The 22,851-nt window shown below is 42.0% G+C and overlaps 1 protein-coding gene and 1 pseudogene across 1 annotated transcript; one reads left to right on the top strand and one right to left on the bottom strand.

Annotated features, from left to right (window-relative positions):
• The first annotated feature begins 1,096 nt into the window (after positions 1-1,096).
• Positions 1,097-19,824, top strand: XKRX (XK related X-linked). Its single transcript, XM_003940130.3, has 3 exons — positions 1,097-3,133; positions 8,098-8,366; positions 16,331-19,824. The coding sequence occupies exons 1-3, from the start codon at positions 2,706-2,708 to the stop codon at positions 17,074-17,076; spliced, it is 1,443 nt and encodes a 480-aa protein (XP_003940179.1). The 5' UTR covers positions 1,097-2,705; the 3' UTR covers positions 17,077-19,824.
• LOC101051782 (ribosome biogenesis protein NSA2 homolog pseudogene) lies at positions 19,767-22,491 on the bottom strand (annotated as a pseudogene).
• Positions 22,492-22,851: the final 360 nt, after the last annotated feature.

Raw genomic sequence — 22,851 nt, forward strand, 5'->3', positions numbered from 1 at the left:
AGGCCATGGAGAAGGAGGAGAGGCTCAAAGGTAAATGTTGGGATTCTACATTCTTCTCTGTAGCTTTACGTTCTCATGTTTTATTATTTTATTCTTCTTCTTCTTATTATTATTATTATTTTGAGATGTAGTTTCACTCTTGTCACCCAGGCTGGAGTACAATGGCGCTATCTTGGCTCACTGCAACCTCTGCCTCCCGTGTTCAAGAGATTCTCCTGCCTCAGCCTCCTGAGTAGCTGGGATTATAGGTGCCCACTGCCACGCCCAGCTAATTTTTGAATTTTTAGTAGAGACGAGATTTCACCATGTTGGTCAGGGTTGTCTCAAACTCCTGACCTCAGGTGACCCACCCGCCTCAGCCTCCCAAAATGTTAGGCTTACAGGCGCGAGCCATCGTGCCCTGCTGACTCTCCCGTGTTAAGGGGCACCAACTCATCCTATCCCAGTGAAATGGGATGAGTTGGTCACTTTGCCCGAGATTCACCTTGTGAACAGGTACCCAAAGAGCCACAAGAGGTTCTGCACCATATACTGGTTGTCCTCCTTCATGAAATGGAAAGGAGAAAGGAGCAGCCTCCTAGCCCATCTTCTAGCACAGGTGCAGACCAAGATGGGGAGTCTGCTTCAGAAGGCAACAACCTTTAGCTGTTGAACCTGTCTCTCAATCAGCGCTGGGGAAAGGAGGCAGTAATCATGGAAACCTTAAAAAACAACACAATGACAGGACAATCTGTAGGCCATCATTTTGGTGGCTGCTACTTGGCCACTCCTCACATCGATTTGTTTTACTGACTTCCTGCAGCAAAAGGAGATTGGTACAGGCTCTGCTACATCGATACTATTATTATTGTTATTGAGACGTAGTCTTGCTCTGTCGCCCAGGCTTGAGTGCAGTGGTGTGATCTCAGCTCACAGCAACTTCTGCCTCCCGGGTTTAAGTGAATCTCCTACCTCAGCCTTCTGAGTAACTGGGATTACAGTCAGGCACCACCACGCCTGGCGAATTTTTGTATTTTTAGTAGAGATGGGAGTTTTACCATGTTGACCAGCCTGGTCTTGAACTCCTGGCCTCAAGTGATCTGCCTGCCTTGGCCTCCCAAAGTGCTGGGATTACAGGCATGAGCCACTGTTCCTGGCCTATATTTATATTATTACAAGGAGGCAGCTGTTTTCTCTTTTTCTGTGAGGTTTAGAATTATGTAAATGAAGACATGCAAACAAAAGTTCAGTGAGATGGGGGGGGATTACACTTAATACAGGTAATTTTCAAAGCTCTTTAAGACACCCCTCTCAGTTTTCACTAACAGCACTCTCTTGGCTCTTTGCCAGTCTGTTTCAAATTTGGCACTTCTTCATAATCTTTCAATCAAAGATCTGTAAGTTCATTCTAAAGCTCCTATCCTGGCCTCATTTTGCAAGTGGAGAAATCAAGGCATAAAATCGGAGCTCAGTGTCTGTGGGCTGACCTTGAATCTTGACCTCTGTCCTGTTCCATCTTCCCTCAGCTGACAACTGACCCCATTCTTCCCAGGTTCTCCCTCTCATGATATTATCTGGAGGGCAGTAGGACCTAGGGAGGTTCAACCCTGCGGCCGAGAGAGACACACCTGCCTAACCGCGTGGGTAGAGTGTAGGAGCAAGCCACTGAACTAGTTCGGGAGGGCGGGGTAGAAGTGGGTGCCTGCTGCTCTTAGGGAAGAGTGAAGCTGTGGCTCCCGCCTGGGTCTGGAAATCGCGGTCAGCAGTGCTTCTGAAGAGTGGCCGAAGCCTCCTTTGGTCCCCGCTCTCCTGGCCGACCCCCTGGAACTCTCCAGCTGGTTTTATTTGGCCCCAGCCATCCCGCCCATCTCGCCCGCCCCCCCGCCGTCCTGGTGCCTTAGTTCTAGAAGCTGACGACCTTTCGCAGCAGGAATCACAAGCCAGGCAGGACCCTGGCACCAGACGGCGTCCAAGAGTTTGGCGACATCTGTCCAGCCAGGTTGGCGCCCCGCACGTCGTGCCTCTCACTAGCAAAGTTTCTCCGTGGAGAAGCAGCCTCTCCAGCCTTTTCTTGATCTTGTAGAGCGCGCGCACTCTGCTTCTCTACCCCAACACGGTACTGGGAGACAGGGTGGTGACCATACTCCAGTCCCGGGGCCGGCGGGCTTGGGGGAATCCGCGGAGCCATCCTGAGAACCCTGGACTAAGCGAAGGTCCTGAGGGCGCGCAGGTGAGCAGGCAAGCTGATAGCTACAGCCTAGCAGTAGCCAGGATACCCAGGCACCGAACTGAATCCCCCGAAGGGACGCTCAGACTGCGCCCCCTCTTCTGCCCTGGCTCAGCTCTCCGCTGACTTGAGAGGACACACTACTCAGGACTCTTTGTGAGGAGCTGCTGAGTGTCAGTGCCCCGACAGAGTGGCTACTCCCTGCCTGAGGGACTGCGAAAGGAGCCACCACGGAAGCTGCTGTTCTCAGGACTCTTCACGTCCCTGGAGTTGGACTCCGGATGGGGCGCTGGGATGCTTGCTTTTGTCTTGTTCCAGTTTCACAGCAAGTATGTTGACGATTGGAATCCTGGGTCAATTAAGAGTCAAGTTCAAAGTAGTACTCCTGGGCTTTCCATCCCATACTCCAACTCGAATCTGAGTCTGGAAGACCGTGGTCTCTTGCTCTAGCTAGTGAATCTCCGTTGCCAAACTGGACTTAACAGAGCTCTCCTCACCTATGCTTGGACTGCAGCGGCTACAGGGTTCTCTTGGGGATGGGTGGGAGGGTGCGCTGAACACCAGACCACAACATTCAGAAAGCAACTCGACAATGGACAGAGTTTATGAAATTCCTGAGGAGCCAAATGTGGACCCGGTCTCATCTCTGGAGGAAGATGTCATCCGTGGAGCCAACCCCCGATTTACCTTTCCATTTAGCATCCTTTTCTCTACCTTTTTGTACTGTGGGGAGGCTGCATCTGCTTTGTACATGGTTAGAATCTATCGAAAGAATAGTGAAACTTACTGGATGACATACACCTTTTCCTTCTTTATGTTTTCATCCATTATGGTCCAGTTGACCCTCATCTTTGTCCACAGAGACCTAGCCAAAGATAAACCGCTATCATTATTGATGCATCTAATCCTCTTGGGACCTGTTATCAGGTGAGCAACTTTAAAATCTTTTCCTTGCCCCCCAACCCCCCAGAAAAAGATGATCTACAAGATGGATATTATGGCTCTAATCTAATCAATTCTCTCATTTCCTCCCACTCTCGGCTTACCTGTCTACCATCCAAAAAATCTTATCTGAAATCTTAAATGCCACTATGATGAACATGTGCTATGTACCTGTTTTCCAAAACAATGAACAATACCATTGACAAGACTTTATTAGAGGATGTTTGCTGTCTGGATTTGGGTTGTGTCAACTAGTGTGGGAACAAGGCATGATCTCCCTGTGCATATAGGCCATACCTGCAGAGTATGTAATTGTATTTGTTTAATTTTATTTTTTTCTGAGACAAGGTCTTGCTCTGTCTCTCAGGCTACAGTGCAGTAGCATGATCATAGCTCACTGCAGCCTTGATCTCCTGGGATCAAGCGATTCTCCAACCTCAGCCTCCCAAGTAGCTGGGACCAAAGTATGCGTCACCACACCTGGTTAATTAAAAAAAAAATTTTTTTTTGTAGGTTGGGTGCAGTGGCTCACGCCTGTAATCCCAGCACTACGGAAGCTTGAGGCGGGTGGATCACCTGAGGTCAGGAGTTCAAGACCAGCCTGGCCAACATGGTGAAACCCTGTCTCTACTAAAAATCAGCTGGGCATGGTGGCACACATCTGTAATCCCAGTTACTTGGGAGGCTGAGGCAGGAGAATCACTTGAACCCAGAAGGTGGAGGTTGCGGTGAACCAAGATCATTCCACCGCACTCCAGCCTGGGTGATAGAATCAGACTCCATCGCAAAACAAAAACAAAAACAATTTTTTTTTTTTTTTTTTTTTTTTTTTTTTTTTTGTAGAGATGGGGTCTCATTATGTAGACTGGGCTCAAGTGATCTTCCTGCCTTGGCCTCCCAAAGTGAGCCACCCTGCCTGGCCTGAGTGTATAATTTTGACTCTACCTTTTGGATGCTTTGTAAATTGGGTAAAGGTTTTCTTTACCCTGAGCTGCTTGGACTGGTGCTACTGCCATTTTCAAATTTTCCAGAGGAATTTGACATCTGGAAAATATTTTAAACCATCTGTGGTAATCTGGTACCCCAACCTAATGTAGTTCAGTTCTCTGTCAGGTTATCAGTCTCCGGTTTATCTCTTTGTATATTTCTGCAATAAAAATACAAAGCTGAGAGAGGGCAAAGGAAGACAGTTCATCTCTCTATGTGGATGCAGTAGCACAATTTAGTAGTATCAAGTATTTCCATTCAGATTGCCTTGAAGTAGAGAGAATGTACTTAATCCTAGGGAGACAAGTATCTATGTCAACAGTCTCATCTGGACGCTATGGGGTTTTCAAAGTATAGAGATGTTGCAAAACTTATGAGTTCAGGAGTAAGGAATGAACCAGGTTTGTCTTGATTGCAAGAGAGGCAGACAACTTCAGTCAGCCAAAGAATATGGGTCAGAGTGTTGCAGTGGGAAGATACCTCATCATTAGACAACTAAAAACAGTCTGTGAAACTTATTAAGGATGAAACTCCCTCCTTTATAAAATTTCATATCTGTACATATGTATAATTTTTATTTGTCACTTATACCTCAATAAAGCCAGAAAAATTTATCAATAAATTTTTAAGTGGGGAGGAATTGATTAGGCTCCATCAAAGAGAATATGGGATATCACCAGAAACAGTGGCCTGAAATTCAGGAGACTTGGAGTCTAGTCTTCCCTCTGACATTGACTAGTTGTGTCAATTCTTGGTAAAATCTTTGAAGATGCCTTCACAGGAAGTCATGTACAGTTTCCTCATCTGTAAAGCAAATGGGTTAGTCTAAATTATGGATCTCAAACTTAAACACTTGCAGGGACCAGGCAAGTATCATAAATGAATGAAGCAGACCTAGTACAAGAAAAAACAGTAGCCTTGTGTATGATGATAAATGAAAACGAAGTCTCTGTGTTAGAGAAATACTGAGGAGTAGTGAATACCATGATAATCTGAAGTCTGCATGACCTGCCTAAAGGAGGTAGCCCCGCTACAGCCCCAGCCCATTGTTTCCATGTTGGAATTCAGACCCAGTATTGCCAGATCCCCTAGCTTTTCAGGAGATGCTCCAAAGACAGGATTTTTATATGAAATGTATTACTTTAAATGTTCACAACTGACTAAAAAAACCAACAACAACAACACAGGATGGGCAAAACCACCTCTGTTGATCAGATATAACTCAGAGGGCTTATATGCATCTTTGCACTGGGTGATTTAAAGGTCCTTTACAGTTCTAAATCTTTGAAGTTAAGCTGTAAAAGGAAGACCTCATCTTGACCTTGAAACCAAGAAATTTAAAGATGTCACTAGAGGAGCAAATAAACCATTAATCTCTCGTTTTTCAAATACAATATATTAAGTTAACCAATCAAGAACTCTCAAGATACAAACTTCAAAAAGTACCCAGCTGCACCCTCTCCTCTTTTTGACTTCCTTTGTTTGTTTTGTGAACCCTCTGTGTGGAGTATTGAGTGCTGTTTTTTATTTTTGTTTAACTTCCACTAGAAATGATTGGGAAGCATTTATAACCTCAGGCAGCTAGGCCCATAGCAGAGAAAAGATAATTAAAAACTCATAAATTATACTCTGGATTTGCTTATTTTCGAGGCCAATTACTTATTAGATAGGTAGGAACTTGATTAGTGCTATCGGACACAGGAAGATGCTTGTAGGGTCTGGCTCCCTTACATGAAATGCAAGCATGCTTCTGAAATGAAAATGTATTCTAATTTACTGAAGCTTGTAAATGGGTAAACATCCTTACTTAAACCAGAAGACAACCTTGAGAATAGAAACGTAAATGAAACATTTCATGCCACCAACTTCTCCAATACTGTTCTCCAATTTAGCAATAATACTGATGGGTTTGTGTTAATTTCTAAAATTTTTCATTGAAAATCCACTTATGCAGAACAAGAATAGGAAAAAAAGTGTGGCTTTCTCTTCGCTGTTCTTTTCTTGCATCTTTTTCTTTCCCAGGTCTTAGAGTTTGTCCCTAGAAGGTGAACGTTTCAAACTACATGCTTCAGAATGGTACACATGCATCAATCTTTTAGGGTGATCTGTGGAGACTGGCGGCCAGCGTATGTTCCAAACTTTCCTATCAGGAGCTAAAGCCTGGAGAACATACCACTCTCTGAGCTTGTCTTTGGTCTACTTTTCTGTTAAATTTCATTGCTGTTATTATTATCCTCTTCTCCCATAGTTGCTTACCCTGTATTCTTTTCTTCCCATTCTTTCATTTACTCAGCAAATATTTCTGAAATATGCACTAAGTGATAAGAGCTGTGAACAAGATAAATACAATCCTTCACCTCAGTCTACTGGGGAAGATGTCTTAATTTCCACAAATGTTTTTACTAGTCATAAAGTAGTCCACAGTTTTTATTCATTCAAGGTAAGTGGGGAAGTGGTAACTCAGGTGTTCCAGAACAAGATGTTCTAGTTGCTTTTCTTCCACTTACCACATCAGAGCTGCTAAAGACTTCTGATTTGTATGGGAGAGATGGGAAGCGCATAGCAGGAAATGTCATCTTACCCTTATTCCAAAGATGATAGGCTTTCATAAGGATGTTTTTCTCTCTGTGAAGAAAGAATCCAGTTTAAAAGGCTTTCGTCCGCAAACAGGCCAGGAGGCACAAAAAGTAACTATTACAGTGATCTTTCGAGTGTCTAAGTATGTAGTTCATTTGGTTTTGAATTATCTTTTAAGTACCTTTGTTGTTTTCATGGCTTTCCGTGTATATGAGAGATTTTTTTCCCCTGATCTCTCCCAAGACTTTTTGGCTGTGATATAGTTGTGAGTCTTTTCTTGAAAAAGCAGAATCTGGCCAGGTATGGAGGCTCACGCCTATAATCCCAGTACCTGGGAGGCAGAGGCAGGCGGATCACCTGAGGTCAGGAGTTCAAGACAAGCCTGGCCAACATAGTGAAAACCCATCTCTATTAAAAATCTAAAAAAAAACAAAAAAAACTTAGCCAGGCATGGTGGCACTCACCTGTAATCCCAGCTACTCAGGAGACTGAGGCAGGAGAATCACTTGAACCCAGGAAACGGAGGTACAGTGAGCAGAGATCATGCCACTGCACTCCAGGCCAGATGATAGAGTGAGACTGTCTTAAAAAAAAAAAAATTAAAAAAAAAAAAAAAAAGCAGAATTGTAAACCTTGATTTTGAAGCTGAATGCTTTGAGTGAGGGCTGCGTTACCTCATAAATCTGGGGTAAGAAAACAGGACCTTTTGGAACCTTTATCATTTCCCTAGGAACATAACATTGACTTAATACCATTGTGTTCAAGGTACTTTTCTACCTGCCACAGGCCTATTCTTAAAAAGACAAAACAGTTCTTCAAGTCCTCAAAGAAGTACTCCTGAAATGGTGTTCTTAGGTCAGTCGATGACTGAACGAAAAAGGATTTAGACCCATGTAACTTGTAGAAGGCGTGACCCATCCTTTGACTTATGAGAAATGATCAGAACAGAGGAGAGAAAAAGACAAAAGGTGTCTCACACATATCCTGGCACTTTAGGATCCCAGCACTTTGGGTCAAGGCAGTAGGATTGCTTGAGCCCGGGACTTTGAGACCGGTCTGGGCAACATGTCGAGATCTCGTCTCTACAAAAATAAAAATAAAAATAGCTGGCATGGTGGCATGTACCTGTAGTCCTAGCTACTCAGAAGGCTGAGGTGGGAGGATCACTTGAGCCCAAGAGGTCAAGGCTGCAATGAGTTATGATTGTGCCACTGCGCTCCAGCCAGGATGACAGAGTAAGATCTTGTCTCAAAAAAAAAAAAAAAAAAAAAAAAAAAAATTAAAAATAAAGTAGCACAACTTCCCCAAGTTATTTTTTCTCCTCATTACAACCTGCCTTCCCAGGACAGCTTTAGTTAAGTTCCCATGATGCTTTACTTCTGCAGATGTTTGGAGGCCATGATTAAGTACCTCACACTGTGGAAGAAAGAGGGGCAGGAGGAACCCTATGTCAGCCTCACCCGAAAGAAGATGCTAATAGATGGCGAGGAGGTGCTGATAGAATGGGAGGTGGGCCACTCCATCCGGACCCTGGCTATGCACCGCAATGCCTACAAACGTATGTCACAGATCCAAGCCTTCCTGGGCTCAGTGCCCCAGCTGACCTATCAGCTCTATGTGACCCTGATCTCTGCAGAGGTCCCCCTGGATAGAGGTGAGTGGGGTCAGAAAAGGGGAGGGCCCCAGTTAAATCAAGAGTCTCTGAAGTCTAGACCCAAGCTGTCTAATATACTGGCCATTAGCTTCGTGTGGCTGTTTAATTTAAAATTAAATAAAATTAAAAACTTCCTCATTAATACTAGCTACATTTCAGGTTCTCAGTAGCCATACGTGGCTAACAACTACTGTATTGGGTGACACAGGTATAATAAACATTTCCATCATCACAGAAAGTTCTATTGGACAGCACTGGTAGATAGTCAAAGAACTTGTGGAGTCAGACATCTCAAGCCTGCCAGATTTCTTAAACAGATAAGCTGTTTAGACTAAAAATGTCACAGATAAACCTTCTCTGCGCCCAGAAAATGCTAGTAATACCGGCAGTCAGTAGGATGTTTTCCCTTGCCCAAAATGTTTAAATGATGCTGTTAGTTGTTTTGTTGGTTTAGGGATGGCAGTCTTTAATAAGAGCTTCCCAAATAGTACTGATCATCAGAATCATGTGATGAGCTTCTTTTTGAAATTATATCTGCTCCCCAGACTTGAATCAATCTTAGAGTGTGGGGGGACCAGGAATATGTATTTCTAAAAAGTACCCCAGTTGGTTTTGATCAGCCACATTTGAGAACCAATGAATTAATCATTTCTGCTAATGCCAGTGGAGAGAAAGAAAAGGAGCGTAGGGTGAATACTAATGAGAGTCAGGCCTGCTTCAAGTTCTGACCTTCACTATGATCTTTGGAGGAAGTTACAAAGCAATCACTGACCTAATTTCCCACTTGTAAAAGAGGGATCCTGAAATGAGTAAGACCTCTAGCAGAAGATGAAATGTGAGTCAGTGTTTTCAAAGTTGAGAGAAACTGTTGTTAATGAATTTTAACAGCCTGAGATTTGCTTCACCTGTTTGGGCAGGCGCTGGTATAGGTGTGGGTACAGCTTTGGACCATTTCCTTATTATTAGATTCTGACCCTGTTTGGCAGAGTCCCATGTCTCAAAGAAGATAAGGAGGAAATTTGCCCTCTTTTGTCTTTTTTCCCCCATTAAGAATTGTTCTTCAAGTTCTATTGGTTTTGAAGCTTTTCACATATATTCCTAGTAGTTTGAGGAGGAAACTCTTTGGAAATGATGATGCTTTTCCTTCTGAGAATTTTGAAGGTCATTAAATCATCTAATAAAAATAGGTGTACATTACAGCTGGGTGCAGTGACTCATGCTTGTAATCCTAGCACTCTGGGAGGCTGAGGCAGGCGGATCACTTGAAGTCAGGAGTTTGAAACCAGTCTGCCCAACATGGTGAAACCCTGTCTCTACTAAAAATACAAAAAAGATCAAGGGTGGGCATGGTGGCTGATGCCTGTAATCCCAGCACTTTGGGAGGCCGAGACGGGTGGATTACCTGAGGTCAGGAAGTTGAGACCAACCTGGACAACATGCTAAACCCCGTCTCTACTAAAAATACAAAAATCAGCTGGGCATGGTGGCGTATGCCTATAATCCCAGCTACTTGGGAGGCTGAGGCACAAAAATCACTTGAACCTGGGAGCCAAGATCACGCCATTGCACTCCAGCCTGTGTGACAGAGTGAGACTCTGTCTCAAAAAAAGAAAAAAATCAGCTAGGCATAGTAGCAGGAGCCTGTAATCCCAGCTACTTGGGAGGCTGAAGCAGGAGAATTGCTTGAACCTGAGAGGTCGAGGTTGCAGTGAGCTGAGACTCCGCCACTGCACTCCAGCCTGGGCAACACAGCAAGACTCCCATCTCAAAAATAAATTAATTAAAAAAATAAGTGTACATTACAAAAGTAATACTTGCACAAACTGACCTATAAATAATTGTCTATGCACAGAAAATTTCTGGAAAACTATGCAAGAAACTACCTCTGCAGAGTGGGAATGAAAAGTCAGCAGTCTTACTTTTTTTTTTTTTTTTTTTTTTGAGACAGAGTCTTGCTCTGTTGGCCAGGCTGGAGTGCAGTGGCACAATGTCAGCTCACTACGACATCTGGCTTCTGGGTTTAAGCATTTCTCCCACCTCAGTCTCCCAAGTAACTAGGACAACAGGCGCATGCCACTACACCCGGCTAATTTTTTTTTGTATATATTTTTTAGTAGAGATGGGGTTTTGCCATATCGGCCAAGCTGGTCTTGAACTCCTGACTTTATGATCCGCTCCCCTCTGCCTCCCAAAGTGCTGGGATTACAGGTGTGAGCCACCGCACCTGGCCTAGCAGTCTTACTTTTTACTTTAAATTCTTCTATATGGTCTGAAAATTTTTTCATGATCATGCATTACTAGCTTTGGTCTTTATTATTATTTTTTTTAATTACAAAAGTCAGGCATGGTTAATAGTAAACATTAAAAACCATATAGAATAGATATAAAATAGGAAATGTGATCTCACTCCCCAAAGATAAATTCTGTTAATCATCCAGTATATATCCTTCTGGACTTATTTTTACTATGTAAACATAAGCATACATACAACATATATTGTATATGTCTTTGTCCAAACATGGACTATGTGAAACACTCTGTTCAACAGCATCTTTTTCAGAAGTCCATTATGCTAGTACCTATTTTCTCAAATTATTTATATATACATGTATAACAATAATAAACATACAATATGGATTTCCTTTATATAAGTTAGAATATTCATTCTTATTCTCCTTTCTATTGATAGGATTCTATTGATTGTCTCAAAAAAGAAAATAAAAGGTAGCACAACTTCCCCAAGTTATTTTTTTCCCCTCATTACAACCTGCCTTCCCAGGACAGCTTTAGTTAAATTCCCATGATGCTTTACTTCTGCAGATGTTTGGAGGCCATGATTAAGTACCTCACACTGTGGAAGAAAGAGGGGCAGGAGGAACCCTATGTCAGCCTCACAAATTTTAATTTTTCACAAAAAAAATTTTTTCTAATTACGAATTATGCCACAGTGAACTTATTTATAAATGTCTGTGTACTACAATGAGACTTTGTAGGATAAATTTATAGCAGTAGAATTGCTAGGTGAACGGATATGTATGTTTAAAATTTTATTGATTGTCAAATAACTCTCCCCAAAAGGCATATGAATTTATACTCTCACCGACAATATACAAATGTGCTATTTCTGTTTCTTCATATCCTAAACGAAATATTATTTTTTGTATAATTATAAGATAATTGGCTTTCTTTGGTTATAAAGGAAACTGAGCATCTTTTTGTGTTTGGCCATTTTGTGTTCTGCAAATTGCTTGTTTATATATTTTACTCACTTCTTCTAGTGGGTTGTCTTTATTAATTTTTAGTAGCTATTTACTTACTCTTGTTATTAATCCTTTCTCTGCTGTGAATGAGTATGTATGCATATATCTGTATAATTTTTTGCTTGGACATACACATGTTTTAAATATGTATATACATATCATACATGTAATATATCTGTGATATATTATCCACAATACATTTTGTAGTATCTTCAGGCATTCTGAAGTATTACATTTTTATGTATTCAAATTCTTTATTGCTTTTCGATTTTGTGCCTTTCTTACAAAGGCCTGTCACATCTGGTAGAACAATTTACCCCAATTTTCTAAGTAGATGAATTTTCAAGATCAATTTTTTAATTCCTCCAACAAAAAACAAAGCAAAATAATAACAACAAAAGAAAAACCATTTCATTAAGATTCTGACTGGGATTTGCTTCAAATTACTTAGGTTATTTAGGGGCAGTTTACATCTTTATAGGATTGATGGACTTCATATTGTGAAATGATAAATCTCTCCATTTTATTAAATATTTTTAAATGTACCTCAGTAAAATTGTATATGTTTTGTTTTTTTTTTTTTTTTTTTTTTTTTCAGAAAAATTGTATAGTTTTCTTGCTGTGGGTCTTACATTTTTATAAGGCTTGCATTCAGATGTTCTATCAGTTTTAAAATGACCTGATTTTCTAAGTACCAGGATAGTATCCCGGTAAAGTAAACCCACCTACCATACTTTTAGAAATAGGGTGATGATGAAGATGACAAAGAAGAATAGGAAGAAAAGGAGGAGGGAGAGAAGGAGAAAAAGGATAAGAAAGAAGAAGAGAAGGAGGAGGAAGAAGAAAGAAGAACACAGCTAAAAGATAGTATTTACTAGGATCTAGGCATTTCTCTAAGCCCTTTACATGTAAATGTTTATTTAATCTTTACCACAACCCTATGAGATAATTATGATTCTCATTTTACAAATGAAGAAACAGACACACTGAGAGTTTCAGTATATTCCCCGAAGGTCCCATAAGAAGCAGATAGCAAAGATTGGATTGGAATTCAGGGTGTTTGCCTCCAGAAGCTGTGTATTTTGTCTTCTTATGGCATGAGTCTATTTGTAGGGACACAGACTGAAAATGTTTTTACATTTATCGGAAGCATCAGGATTTTTCCTTCTGTTACACTACTAATCAATAAATGAGTTCTAATGTAAGAGAAAGCATTGCCACACTTAGGTTGATATATGCTCTGTCATTCCCACTTCTATAAAGTCTATCAACTCTTGAGGATGGGACTGAGAATGGTTGAGAAAGCTGAGTCACCACCTTGAGAGTCTCCCCTTCCAGTCTCTGAGATTCCAACACTCTACTTAAAACTGAGTAACTCAGAAACAGAGCTGTGCTTCCTTTTGGGTTTTCATGTAGGAAATCTTAAGTTTTCCTACATGAAAAGTAAAAGATTAAGTTGACATCTCTATGGCCACTGTTTCCCTAGATCAAGTGTTTTAATAGGAACGGAAAGTTCCAGCTTTTCTTTTGGATGAGTATTCCTCAGCTCTCCCACTTCTCTTCAGAGCACTGGATTTTTCTTAGTAATCAGCATCCTTTGACATAAAGGAAGAAAAGGAAAGGGCCACCTGTGTCATCTATAGTTGAGGCATAGGTAGAACAGGTTAGAGAGCATCCTGGCTCTTTAGGGCCACTACTCTAACATATGGTGCTATGGATGTCATAGGCGAGGCAACAGGATTTTGACATTTTTGAACCTCTCTCCTGCAAATTCAGAGATTCCTAACATGGGGGTAATGAATTGATATTGCTGGTGACAAATATAAGCAACTCTGGAGTATCTCAGTGAATTGAGAACTGAGGCACATAGATATTCAAGGATCTCCAAAAGTTCCTATACAGCTGAACCAAGGATTTCCTTCCCTTCCCCTCCTTTCCCCTCCCCTCGTTGACACATTTCACTCTTGTTGCCCAGGCTGCAGTGCAATGGTGTGATCTTGTCTCACTGCAACCCCCACCTTTCCGATTCAAGCGACTCTCCTGCCTCAGCCTCCTGAGTATCTGGGATTACAGGCATGCACCACCACGCTCAGCCAATTTTTGTATTTTTAGTAGAGACAGGGTTTTACCACGTTGGTTATGCTGGTCTCGAACTCCTGACCTCAGGTGATCCACCCACCTCAGCCTCCCAAAGTTCTGGGATTATAGGCGTAAGTTGCTGCCAAGGATTTCTAATTAGGTTTTTTTTTTTTTCTTTTTGAGAAAGAATCTCACTCTGTCACTCAGGCTGGAGTGCAGTGGGCCGGTCTCAACTCACTGCAACCTCTGTCTCCTGGGTTCAAGTGATTCTCGTGCCTCAGCCTCCTGAGCAGCTGGAATTACAGGCACGCCACCATGCCTGGCTAATTTTTTTTTCTTTTTGAGACAGAGTCTCACTCTGTTGCCCAGGCTGGAGTACAGCAATACAATCTTGGCCCACTGTAACCTCTGCCTCTCAGGTTCAAGCGATTCTTCTGCCTCAGCCTCTGGGGTAGCTTGGATTATAGGCACACACCACTGTGTCTGACTAATATTTGTATTTTTCAAAGAGATGGTGTTTCACCATGTTGGCCAGGCTGGTCTCAAACTCCTAACCTCACATGATCCACCTGCCTTGGCCTCCCAAAGTACTAGGATTACAGGCATGAGTCACCTCGCCCAACCTAATTAGGCATTTTATGCACACTCTAATCTCAGAAGTCTTCATTAATTCCACAAACATTTATTGAGCACCTACTATGTTCCAAGTAATGTGTTAGGCTCTGGCATACAGCAGTGAACAAAATAGACATGGTCCTCTGTGCCTTCATAGAATTTTCAGTGCACATTTTGATATGTCACGGGAGTTAAGTGTTCTAGAAACACACACAATGTTAGTTCCTCAAAGAAGGTATACATCAAAGAAGGGACTTCTATTAGCAAGGGCATTCTCTATGAGTCTCCTAAGACTGGATTTTTTTCAAATAGAGTTCTTTCTGCCTTATTCAATGTTTGCTCCGAAGCCTGCTTCATCAGCAAAGTCTGCCTGATACCTTTATATGTACTCTTCTCATGTTAGTGACTTTTCAATGTTCTAAGACCCATTCATTTTAAGGAAGTTTAGTTTGTATATTTATATAAAGTGTTACAGTAGATGTTCATCATGGGAAATTTAGAAAATAGATGTAGAGAAAAAGAGTTTTTGTTTTTTTGGTGATGGAGTCTCACTGAGTGCAGTGGTGCAATGTTGGCTCGCTGCAACCTTTGCCTCCCAGGTTCAAACAATTCTCCTGCCTCAGCCTCCTGAGTATCTGGTACTACAGGTGCATGCTGCCATGCCTGGCTAATGTTTTGTATTTTAGTAGAGACAGGGTTTCACTGTGTTGCCCAGGTTGGTCTTGAACCCCTGAGCTCGGGCAATCTGCCCCCTTTGGCCTCCCAAAGTACTAGGATTATAGGCATTAGCCACTGTGCCCAGTGAGAAAAAGATTTCGAAAACTGATATCAAATTATCGCACACACTAAAAGATATTTTGATTCATTTTTTTCAATTTTTTGTGCATCTATTTTGTTTTATTGTATATATTCAAGGTGTACAATGTGATGTTTTGACATATGTATATTGTGAAATGATTACCACAACCAAGCTAATTAACACTTTAATCACCTCACATAGTTACCATTTGTGTATGTATGGGTGTGTGTATGTGTATGTGTGGTAAAACCAAGATCCACTCTCTTTAAAAATTTCAAGTACACAATACATTACTGTCAGCTATAGTCATCATGTTGTACATTAGAGCTCTGAAACTTATACTCATAAGTCTAAGTTTGCAGCCTTTGATCAAAATCCTTCCATTTCCTTAAACCCCCATCCCCTGGTAACCACCTATTCTACTCTGTTTATAGGAGTTCGACTTTTTTAGATCCCACATATAAGTAAGAAAATGCAGTATTTTTCTTTCTGTGCCTAGCTCATCTCACTTAGCATAATGTCCTCTAGGTTCATCTGTGTTGTCACAGATGACGGGGTTTTCTTCATTTTATGGTTGAATAATAATCTGTTGTAGATGTATATATATACACACATGTCAGATTTTCTTTATCCATTCGTCTGTCAACAGATAGTAAGTTTGTTTCCATATCTTGGCTATTGAGAATAATACTGCAATGAACATGGGAGTGCAGATATCTCTTTGAGATACTGATTTCCTTTAGGTATACACCCAGCAGTAAGGTTATTTGATCATATGGCAGTTCTGTTTTTAATTTTTCTGGAGAACCTCCATACTGTTTTCTATAATGGCTGTATCAATTTATGCCCAAAAACAGTGTACAAGGGTCCCTTTTCTCACATCCTCGCCAACACTTATTTTTTTTTTAATAATAGCTATTCTAACAGGTGCGAGATGATATCTCATTGCACTTTTGATTTGCATTTTTGTGATGATTAGTGATGTTGAACACCTTTTCATATACTTGTTGACCATTTATGTGACATCTTTGGAAAAAGTCTATTCAAATTCATGCTATTTTTTTTTTTTTTTTTTACATAGCTGTGATCATATGTTCATTTGCTCTTCACTGGAGCTCTCAAGTCTCACCTATCATCTCTCTGGACCTCTGGGTTATAAGTATAGTCTTCATCACTAACATTAACTGATTGCGTTTTTGTTTTTTTAACAGTTGTGCTAATGGTCTTTTCCCTGGTATCAGTCACCTATGGCGCTACCCTTTGCAATATGTTGGCTATCCAGATCAAGTACGATGACTACAAGATTCGCCTTGGGCCACTAGAAGTCCTTTGCATCACCATCTGGCGGACATTGGAGATCACTTCCCGCCTCCTGATTCTGGTGCTCTTCTCAGCCACTTTGAAATTGAAGGCTGTGCCCTTCCTAGTGCTCAACTTCCTGATCATCCTCTTTGAGCCTTGGATTAAGTTCTGGAGGAGTGGCGCCCAGATGCCCAATAACATTGAGAAAAACTTCAGCCGGGTCGGCACTCTGGTGGTGCTGATTTCAATCACCATCCTCTATGCTGGCATCAACTTCTCTTGCTGGTCAGCTTTGCAGTTGAGGTTGGCAGACAGAGATCTTGTCGACAAAGGGCAGAACTGGGGACATATGGGCCTGCACTATAGTGTGAGGCTGGTAGAGAATGTGATCATGGTTTTGGTTTTTAAGTTCTTTGGAGTGAAAGTGTTACTGAATTACTGTCATTCTATGATTGCCTTGCAGCTCATTATTGCTTATCTGATTTCCATTGGCTTCATGCTCCTTTTCTTCCAGTACTTGCATCCATTGCGCTCACTCTTCACCCATAATGTAGTGGACTACCTCCACTGTGTCTGCTGCCACCAGCACCCTCGGACCAGGGTTGAGAACACAGAGCCACCCTTTGAGGCTGAAGCAAGGCAAAGTGTTGTCTGATTCTATTTTCTGAGTATTTTAGAATGGGTTGGGAGTTGCCAAGAGCAACTATGAAATTGAAGGAAAGGATGAGGCTAATGGGTGAGATACCCATCAAGGCATTGTCTTGACTTTTCTGTTAAGCCTATCAGAAGAAAGAGCAACTCCCAATTAGGTTTTATTTTCTTGAGAGTTGCCACTATGTTTGGACACAGGAGGTATCCACTATATAGTTGGAAAGGTCAGAAATACCATTCACACCCTTCTTACCAGGTCAATTGGAATAACTTGCCTTCGAGCACTTTAGGCTTTCTAAAGCAACCTTCTCACTCTGCTCATTTGCTTGATGCATTTCTGAGCTTTCCTGGGCTGAGCTGAAGTCCCAGAGTCCCACTAGAATATATCCTGACTGATCAGAAGATATGACAGCTTACGAGTTAAGAGTACCTCCCAGGTAACAGTATGACTGATGTGGAACCTGCAACTGTCAGTGTGGCTGGAGCCTTTTTAATTCCAATGAGGAGCTCTGTCTGAGAAGAAAATCTCCATTATTAAGAGAATGGCTCCCCAAACAAATTAGCTCTCTGTTAGGATTTTACTAGTGGTCATTCAGCAGAGGCACTTCATAGGCACACTCTGAGGAGAAAGTGCAGAGTGGGATTCCTTCAGGGCATAAGCCAAAGTAACTCTTTCTCAGGGACCTGCATGGGCCTCCAGCTTGTCTAGTGGAATCGTTGAGTGAAACCTCTCACTTACTGCCTCATGAGCAGAGATTTCCTCCAACCCAGCTTTTCTGTGCTCTTGATATTTTAGTACTTGATGTGGACCTCAGAGAAGTTGAAATGTAATTGACAATGTTTCTGATGTGTGGAAGAAATGAAGACTGCTTTGTGTCTACTGTTGTCCTGAGTATTTCATTGTGTGTGGGTGTGTGTGTGTGTGTGTGTGTGTGTGTGTGTGTATGTGTGTGTGTTAAGGGGAGAGAGAAGGTAATAAGGGATTGAGATGAGTGGCTAACATTCCAAGGTAGAGTGAAGGCAGAGGAGGGAAAGAAGATCACATTAAATCACCATCAGTACTGGTTTCTGCCTACAGGATTTTCCCTCCCCCACCACCTTTTTGAGACAGAGTCTCACTCTGTCACCCAGACCAGAGTGTGGTGGTATGATCTTGGCTCACTGTGACCTCTGCCTCCTGGGTTCAAGTGATTCTCCTGACTCAGCCTCCCAAGTAGCTCAGATTACAGACACCAGCCACCCTGCCTGGCTAATTTTTAGATTTTTTGTAGAGTTTTTCACCATGTTGGCCAGGCTGGTCTCGAATTCCTGACCTCAAGTGGTCCACCCACCTTGGCCTCCCAAAGTGCTGAAATTACAGGTGTGAGCCACCTCACCCGGCCAGGATTTTACTGTATAATAAGGAGCATATGTTTATCAACCCTCTGTTCGTTCCTATACCCCCAGTGGATGAATGCATGTCTCCTTTGCTCCTATATCTCAATGTTTACATCTCATATCAGTTGAGTATTTTAATAGGAATGTCAGCCAGCTACCTCTGAGGTAACCAGGGGATTGAAGTTACTGTGGCCACTGCCTACTGGGACCAAATGTCCCAGCATTTACGCAACTAATGCTTGCCCCTCCCAGACCAGGAAAATTACAAGAACTCCTAGTAGTGTTTACCAGTTGTGCCCACCACAGTACTTCAAGAAATTGTGAACAATCTGACCTAGGACTTCCCATCCTCATCCAATTTTATTCTTGGTAGCATGCTACGAATTTACCATTAGTCATTTCCCCTCCTCTTATCAAATGTCAGGACATTATGTTGAGAGAGCTCTCTCTTCTAAGTAGCAGGGCTATTAACCACAGTTATCTTCTTTCTTGGTATGACTAGCATGGTTTTCCCTTCATTAGCCACTGTTTGGGGCTAAAAGGATTGTACATTTAATTTGGGGGAGAGTGTATGGACTTGCTTTGAAGCAGTGGAGAGCTCCTGTTTTCAACCCCAACTCCCTCATTCCATTTTTCTTGATGAAGAGACATAGGTTATTGTCATATAAAGCTTACCTGCTGTCTTCTAACTATGTTATTCAAGGTGAACCTGAAAGAAATAATCTATCAGCTCTCCAGAAGAGCACATCGCTTCTTTGGAATTCAAGCAACAATTTCTCCACATATTTACTGTGCCCTCAAATAAGAGCAGGAGCAGCATGGAACAGTAATTTGGTCCATAAAAGCCATGTGACTCAGCTACTTAAGGAGTGGTGCTATGAAAACGTACAGACACACACTGACCTAGGCAGGCCAATTCGAGATAGAATGGAGCTACACAAGGCAAAAAGTGTGACTCGGTACTGGACCAGGCAAAATGTTTCTTCCATGTATCCTCCCCAGCTTCCTTAGTGACTTAACATCCTGGGAATGCAGGCAGTTTAGGGGTGTGGAGCAGCTTCTGACCTGAAAAACCTGCTGCCCTCACCCAAGGAGAAAAGACTCTAGTGATACATTATGTAAATGAACCCTTAGAACTTCCTATAGATGGCAGCCTTTTTGTTCTGCAAAAATCCTCCAGATAGACAGAAGACAGAATTGTGAAATATGGTAGTGGGGCAGGGCACATACTCCCGTCCATTTGCAAACACTTAAAATTGACTACTCTCTTTTTATTCTCTGAAATCTTTTTTAGAAAACCATTTTAATGTTTACAATTTAATAAATAGATCCTTTGATGATTGCAGAGATGCAAGGCTGTTTGGTAGTATTCAGAAACATCACAGTAATGGCAGTTTTTTCAATTGGTGTGTAGTCCTCAATAATTATATATGAAATTGCTGTCAAACCAGTAAGACTGCAATTTATACATCCTTCATTTTCAGGATTGTTGGTAACCTGGGCATATTTTCCCCAAATAACTTTGCCTCCTTGCATCACAAGGTCCAATTCGCTCACATTTACCTCAGTGACAGTACAATTGATAATAACACCCAAAGTTGTATACAGTGGAGATGAAGGATTCTTCTTTACACCAAGTATTAGTAGACAAAAGGTGGCTTTCAGTTCATGATGTGTTACATGGGCTTTTTTGAAATGCAAGCCATTAGCCTGATGAATCTTTCATATTTAGGTGGTTTTCTTGTAAAACCATCTCAAACAAAGCAGACTTTAGTAGCCATCGTCTTCTATGCCTTCTTTCTCTTTCCTGTTTGAATAACTTGTAATACTTCTGTTTCTCCCTGGGCACAGACTTTAGGCAGAGGGACTTCCCATTTTCCCGCCTTCTCTTTTTGTTTCTGTTTAATCATATTGGAAAGTACTTTAGCTCGAGATTGTCCCTCTCAGTTCAGCAGATAGGCAGGTACTGCTCCCTGTGGAGTCTTTTCATGATTCTTTTGTTTGGTATTTCTCTTTTCATGCATCTTGAGAATCTTTTTCATTTGTACTTTCTCAGCATGGTGCTGTTTATGGTAAAGCTTAGCCTTCAGACCAATAATTTTCTTTCTTTTTTTTTTTTTTTTTGAGGCAGAGTTTTGCTCTTGTTACCCAGGCTGGAGTGCAATGGCACGATCTCGGCTCACCGCTACCTCCGCCTCCTGGGTTCAGGCAATTCTCCTGCCTCAGCCTCCTGAGTAGCTGGGATTACAGGCACGTGCCACCATGCCCAGCTAATTTTTTGTATTTTTAGTAGAGACGGGGTTTCACCATGTTGACCTGGATGGTCTCGATCTCTTGACCTCGTGATCCACCCGCCTCAGCCTCCCAAAGTGCTGGGATTACAGGCTTGAGCCACCGCGCCCGGCCCAGACCAATAATTTTCTTTGCCTTCTTTGAATGTTCATGAGCCTCTTGACTTTCCTTCTTTCTCTTTTTCTCATGATAATCCAAATGGTAACCGTCGTGTTTACGGTGTAATTTAATATATTCGTTCTGTAGCATGGTGACTGCTGCAGAGCCACCAGTAGCAGCCCCTGGAGTGTGAAAATGCTCACATGTATAGCGACAAGTCTTGCTGAGTGGAGTGGAGGCAGAGATAGGGCCAGCAAATGGTTTCTGGAAAAGGCAGGCAGAACTATGAAGTTTGGGGAAAAGAAGTAGGCCATTGTAACAACAGCTATTCTCATATTATTGGAAATTTGGTAGGCTAAGTATTGGGAAATTGACGTTAGAAAAAGAAATAAAATAATAGTTTTCAATTTTATTTGCTCCACAAGAACTTTAAACACTATGGGCATAGGACTGTGAGGCACTGTGGGAGAACTAAATAATAGCTTATATTTATGAGCACTTACTATATTCCTGGCATGGTACTGGTTCTTTATATGCATTTTTTTTTTTTTTTTTTTTTGAGATGGAGTCTCACTCTATCGCCTAGGCGGGAGTGTAATGGCATGATCTCAGCTCACTGCAACCTCCGCCTCCCAGGTTCAAGCAAATCTCTTGCCTCAACCTTCCAAGTAGCTGGGATTACAGGCGCCCACCATTATGTCCAGCTGATTTTTATATTTTTAGTAGAGACAGGGTTTCACCATGTTGGCCAGGCTGGTCTTGAACTCCTGACCTCAGTTGATCCACCCACCTCGGTCTCCCAGAGGGCTGGGATTACAGGTGTGAGCCACTGCACCCAACCTATATGCATTATTTCATTCAATCCTCATGACAATCCTTATGAGGTAGGTATTGTTGCCTCCCATTTTACAGATGATTCTAAGGCATAGGAAGGTTAAGAGGCCTGTCCAAGGTCACAGCTAGTGTCAGAGACAGGATTCAGTCCTACGCCCTCAGGCTCCAGAGCTTACACTCTTCATCATGGCACAAGCCTCTAAGTTCTCTTACGTCCTTTGTGAAAACATTTTAATGTGTTAGCAGTTTCAGCAGTATTTTCTGAGCCGTGGCCGGGTTCATCCCAAACAATGTTTCCTCCTAAACACTCCTTATCAGGAGGCACCACTGAATTCTCTCTACAGAGAGAAGTCCTAAAAAGCCTGGGATGAAAGCTGAGTGTATCCTCACATGCACTTGTAGATTTGTACTGAGAAAGTGAGGAGAAGGATGATCGAGGGGCCCATTTCTTTTCTAGTTTCAGAACGTTAACTTCTGTATGCCCCTCCTTACACACCTTCAAACCATGGTTGTGGGAAGAAAACTGGAGAGAGCAGCTCCTGTTAAGGTATCTATGAACTCTGACTCCAGAAACAACCAATCAGACCAGTCTGAAGCCCATTTCCTTCCACTTTCTCCTGCTAGCACTGCTCTTACTCCTGCTGAGAAGCTGGTTTCTAGTTCTAGAAAAAAAAGAACAAGAAAAGTGGACTGTATGCTTGCACCTCATTTGGTTATGGTCCTTAACATTACAGAGTTCATTGTCACTTTCCAGGGTGAGGGTGATGCAGGCATCTGTGGGGTAGGGTACTCACCAGAACTTTCCATCTAAGTCCATGGGGCTCTATATCTAAGAAATTCTTTAGTACAAAATCAGCTGATTCTGAACCCTGCGAAATACTTACTCAAGAGTGTTTCTCTGAAGCCTTTGCTATCGGGCTTTCTTACTATCTTCAGAGGACACATATGTCCGTCATCTTATCATGTCTTTCCTCCTGAAGGATTGGCACAGTCAGTTACACACTTTAGACCTTAGAGCCCCCGGGGTGTACAGTGGAAATATGTTGAGTCTTGGCAAAAGAACATACACCGTGTGAAACTGGAAAGTAGTGAGGCCAACCTGTGTGAGATATGTGAACTAAGTATGAAAAGAAACATATTGGGCCGGGCACGGTGGCTCACGCCTGTAATCCCAGCA

The sequence above is a fragment of the Saimiri boliviensis genome, chromosome X (genome assembly GCF_048565385.1).
Source record: "Saimiri boliviensis isolate mSaiBol1 chromosome X, mSaiBol1.pri, whole genome shotgun sequence".
Lineage (NCBI taxonomy): Eukaryota > Metazoa > Chordata > Mammalia > Primates > Cebidae > Saimiri > Saimiri boliviensis.

Bases quoted from the DNA above. Each gene is read 5' to 3' on its own strand.
- XKRX (XM_003940130.3), top strand. From the start codon at position 2,706: ATGCTTGGACTGCAGCGGCTACAGGGTTCTCTTGGGGATGGGTGGGAG. The intron at 3,134-8,097 runs GTGAGCAACTTT...TTACTTCTGCAG, and splicing joins CTCTTGGGACCTGTTATCAG to ATGTTTGGAGGCCATGATTA. The intron at 8,367-16,330 runs GTGAGTGGGGTC...TTTTTTTAACAG, and splicing joins AGAGGTCCCCCTGGATAGAG to TTGTGCTAATGGTCTTTTCC.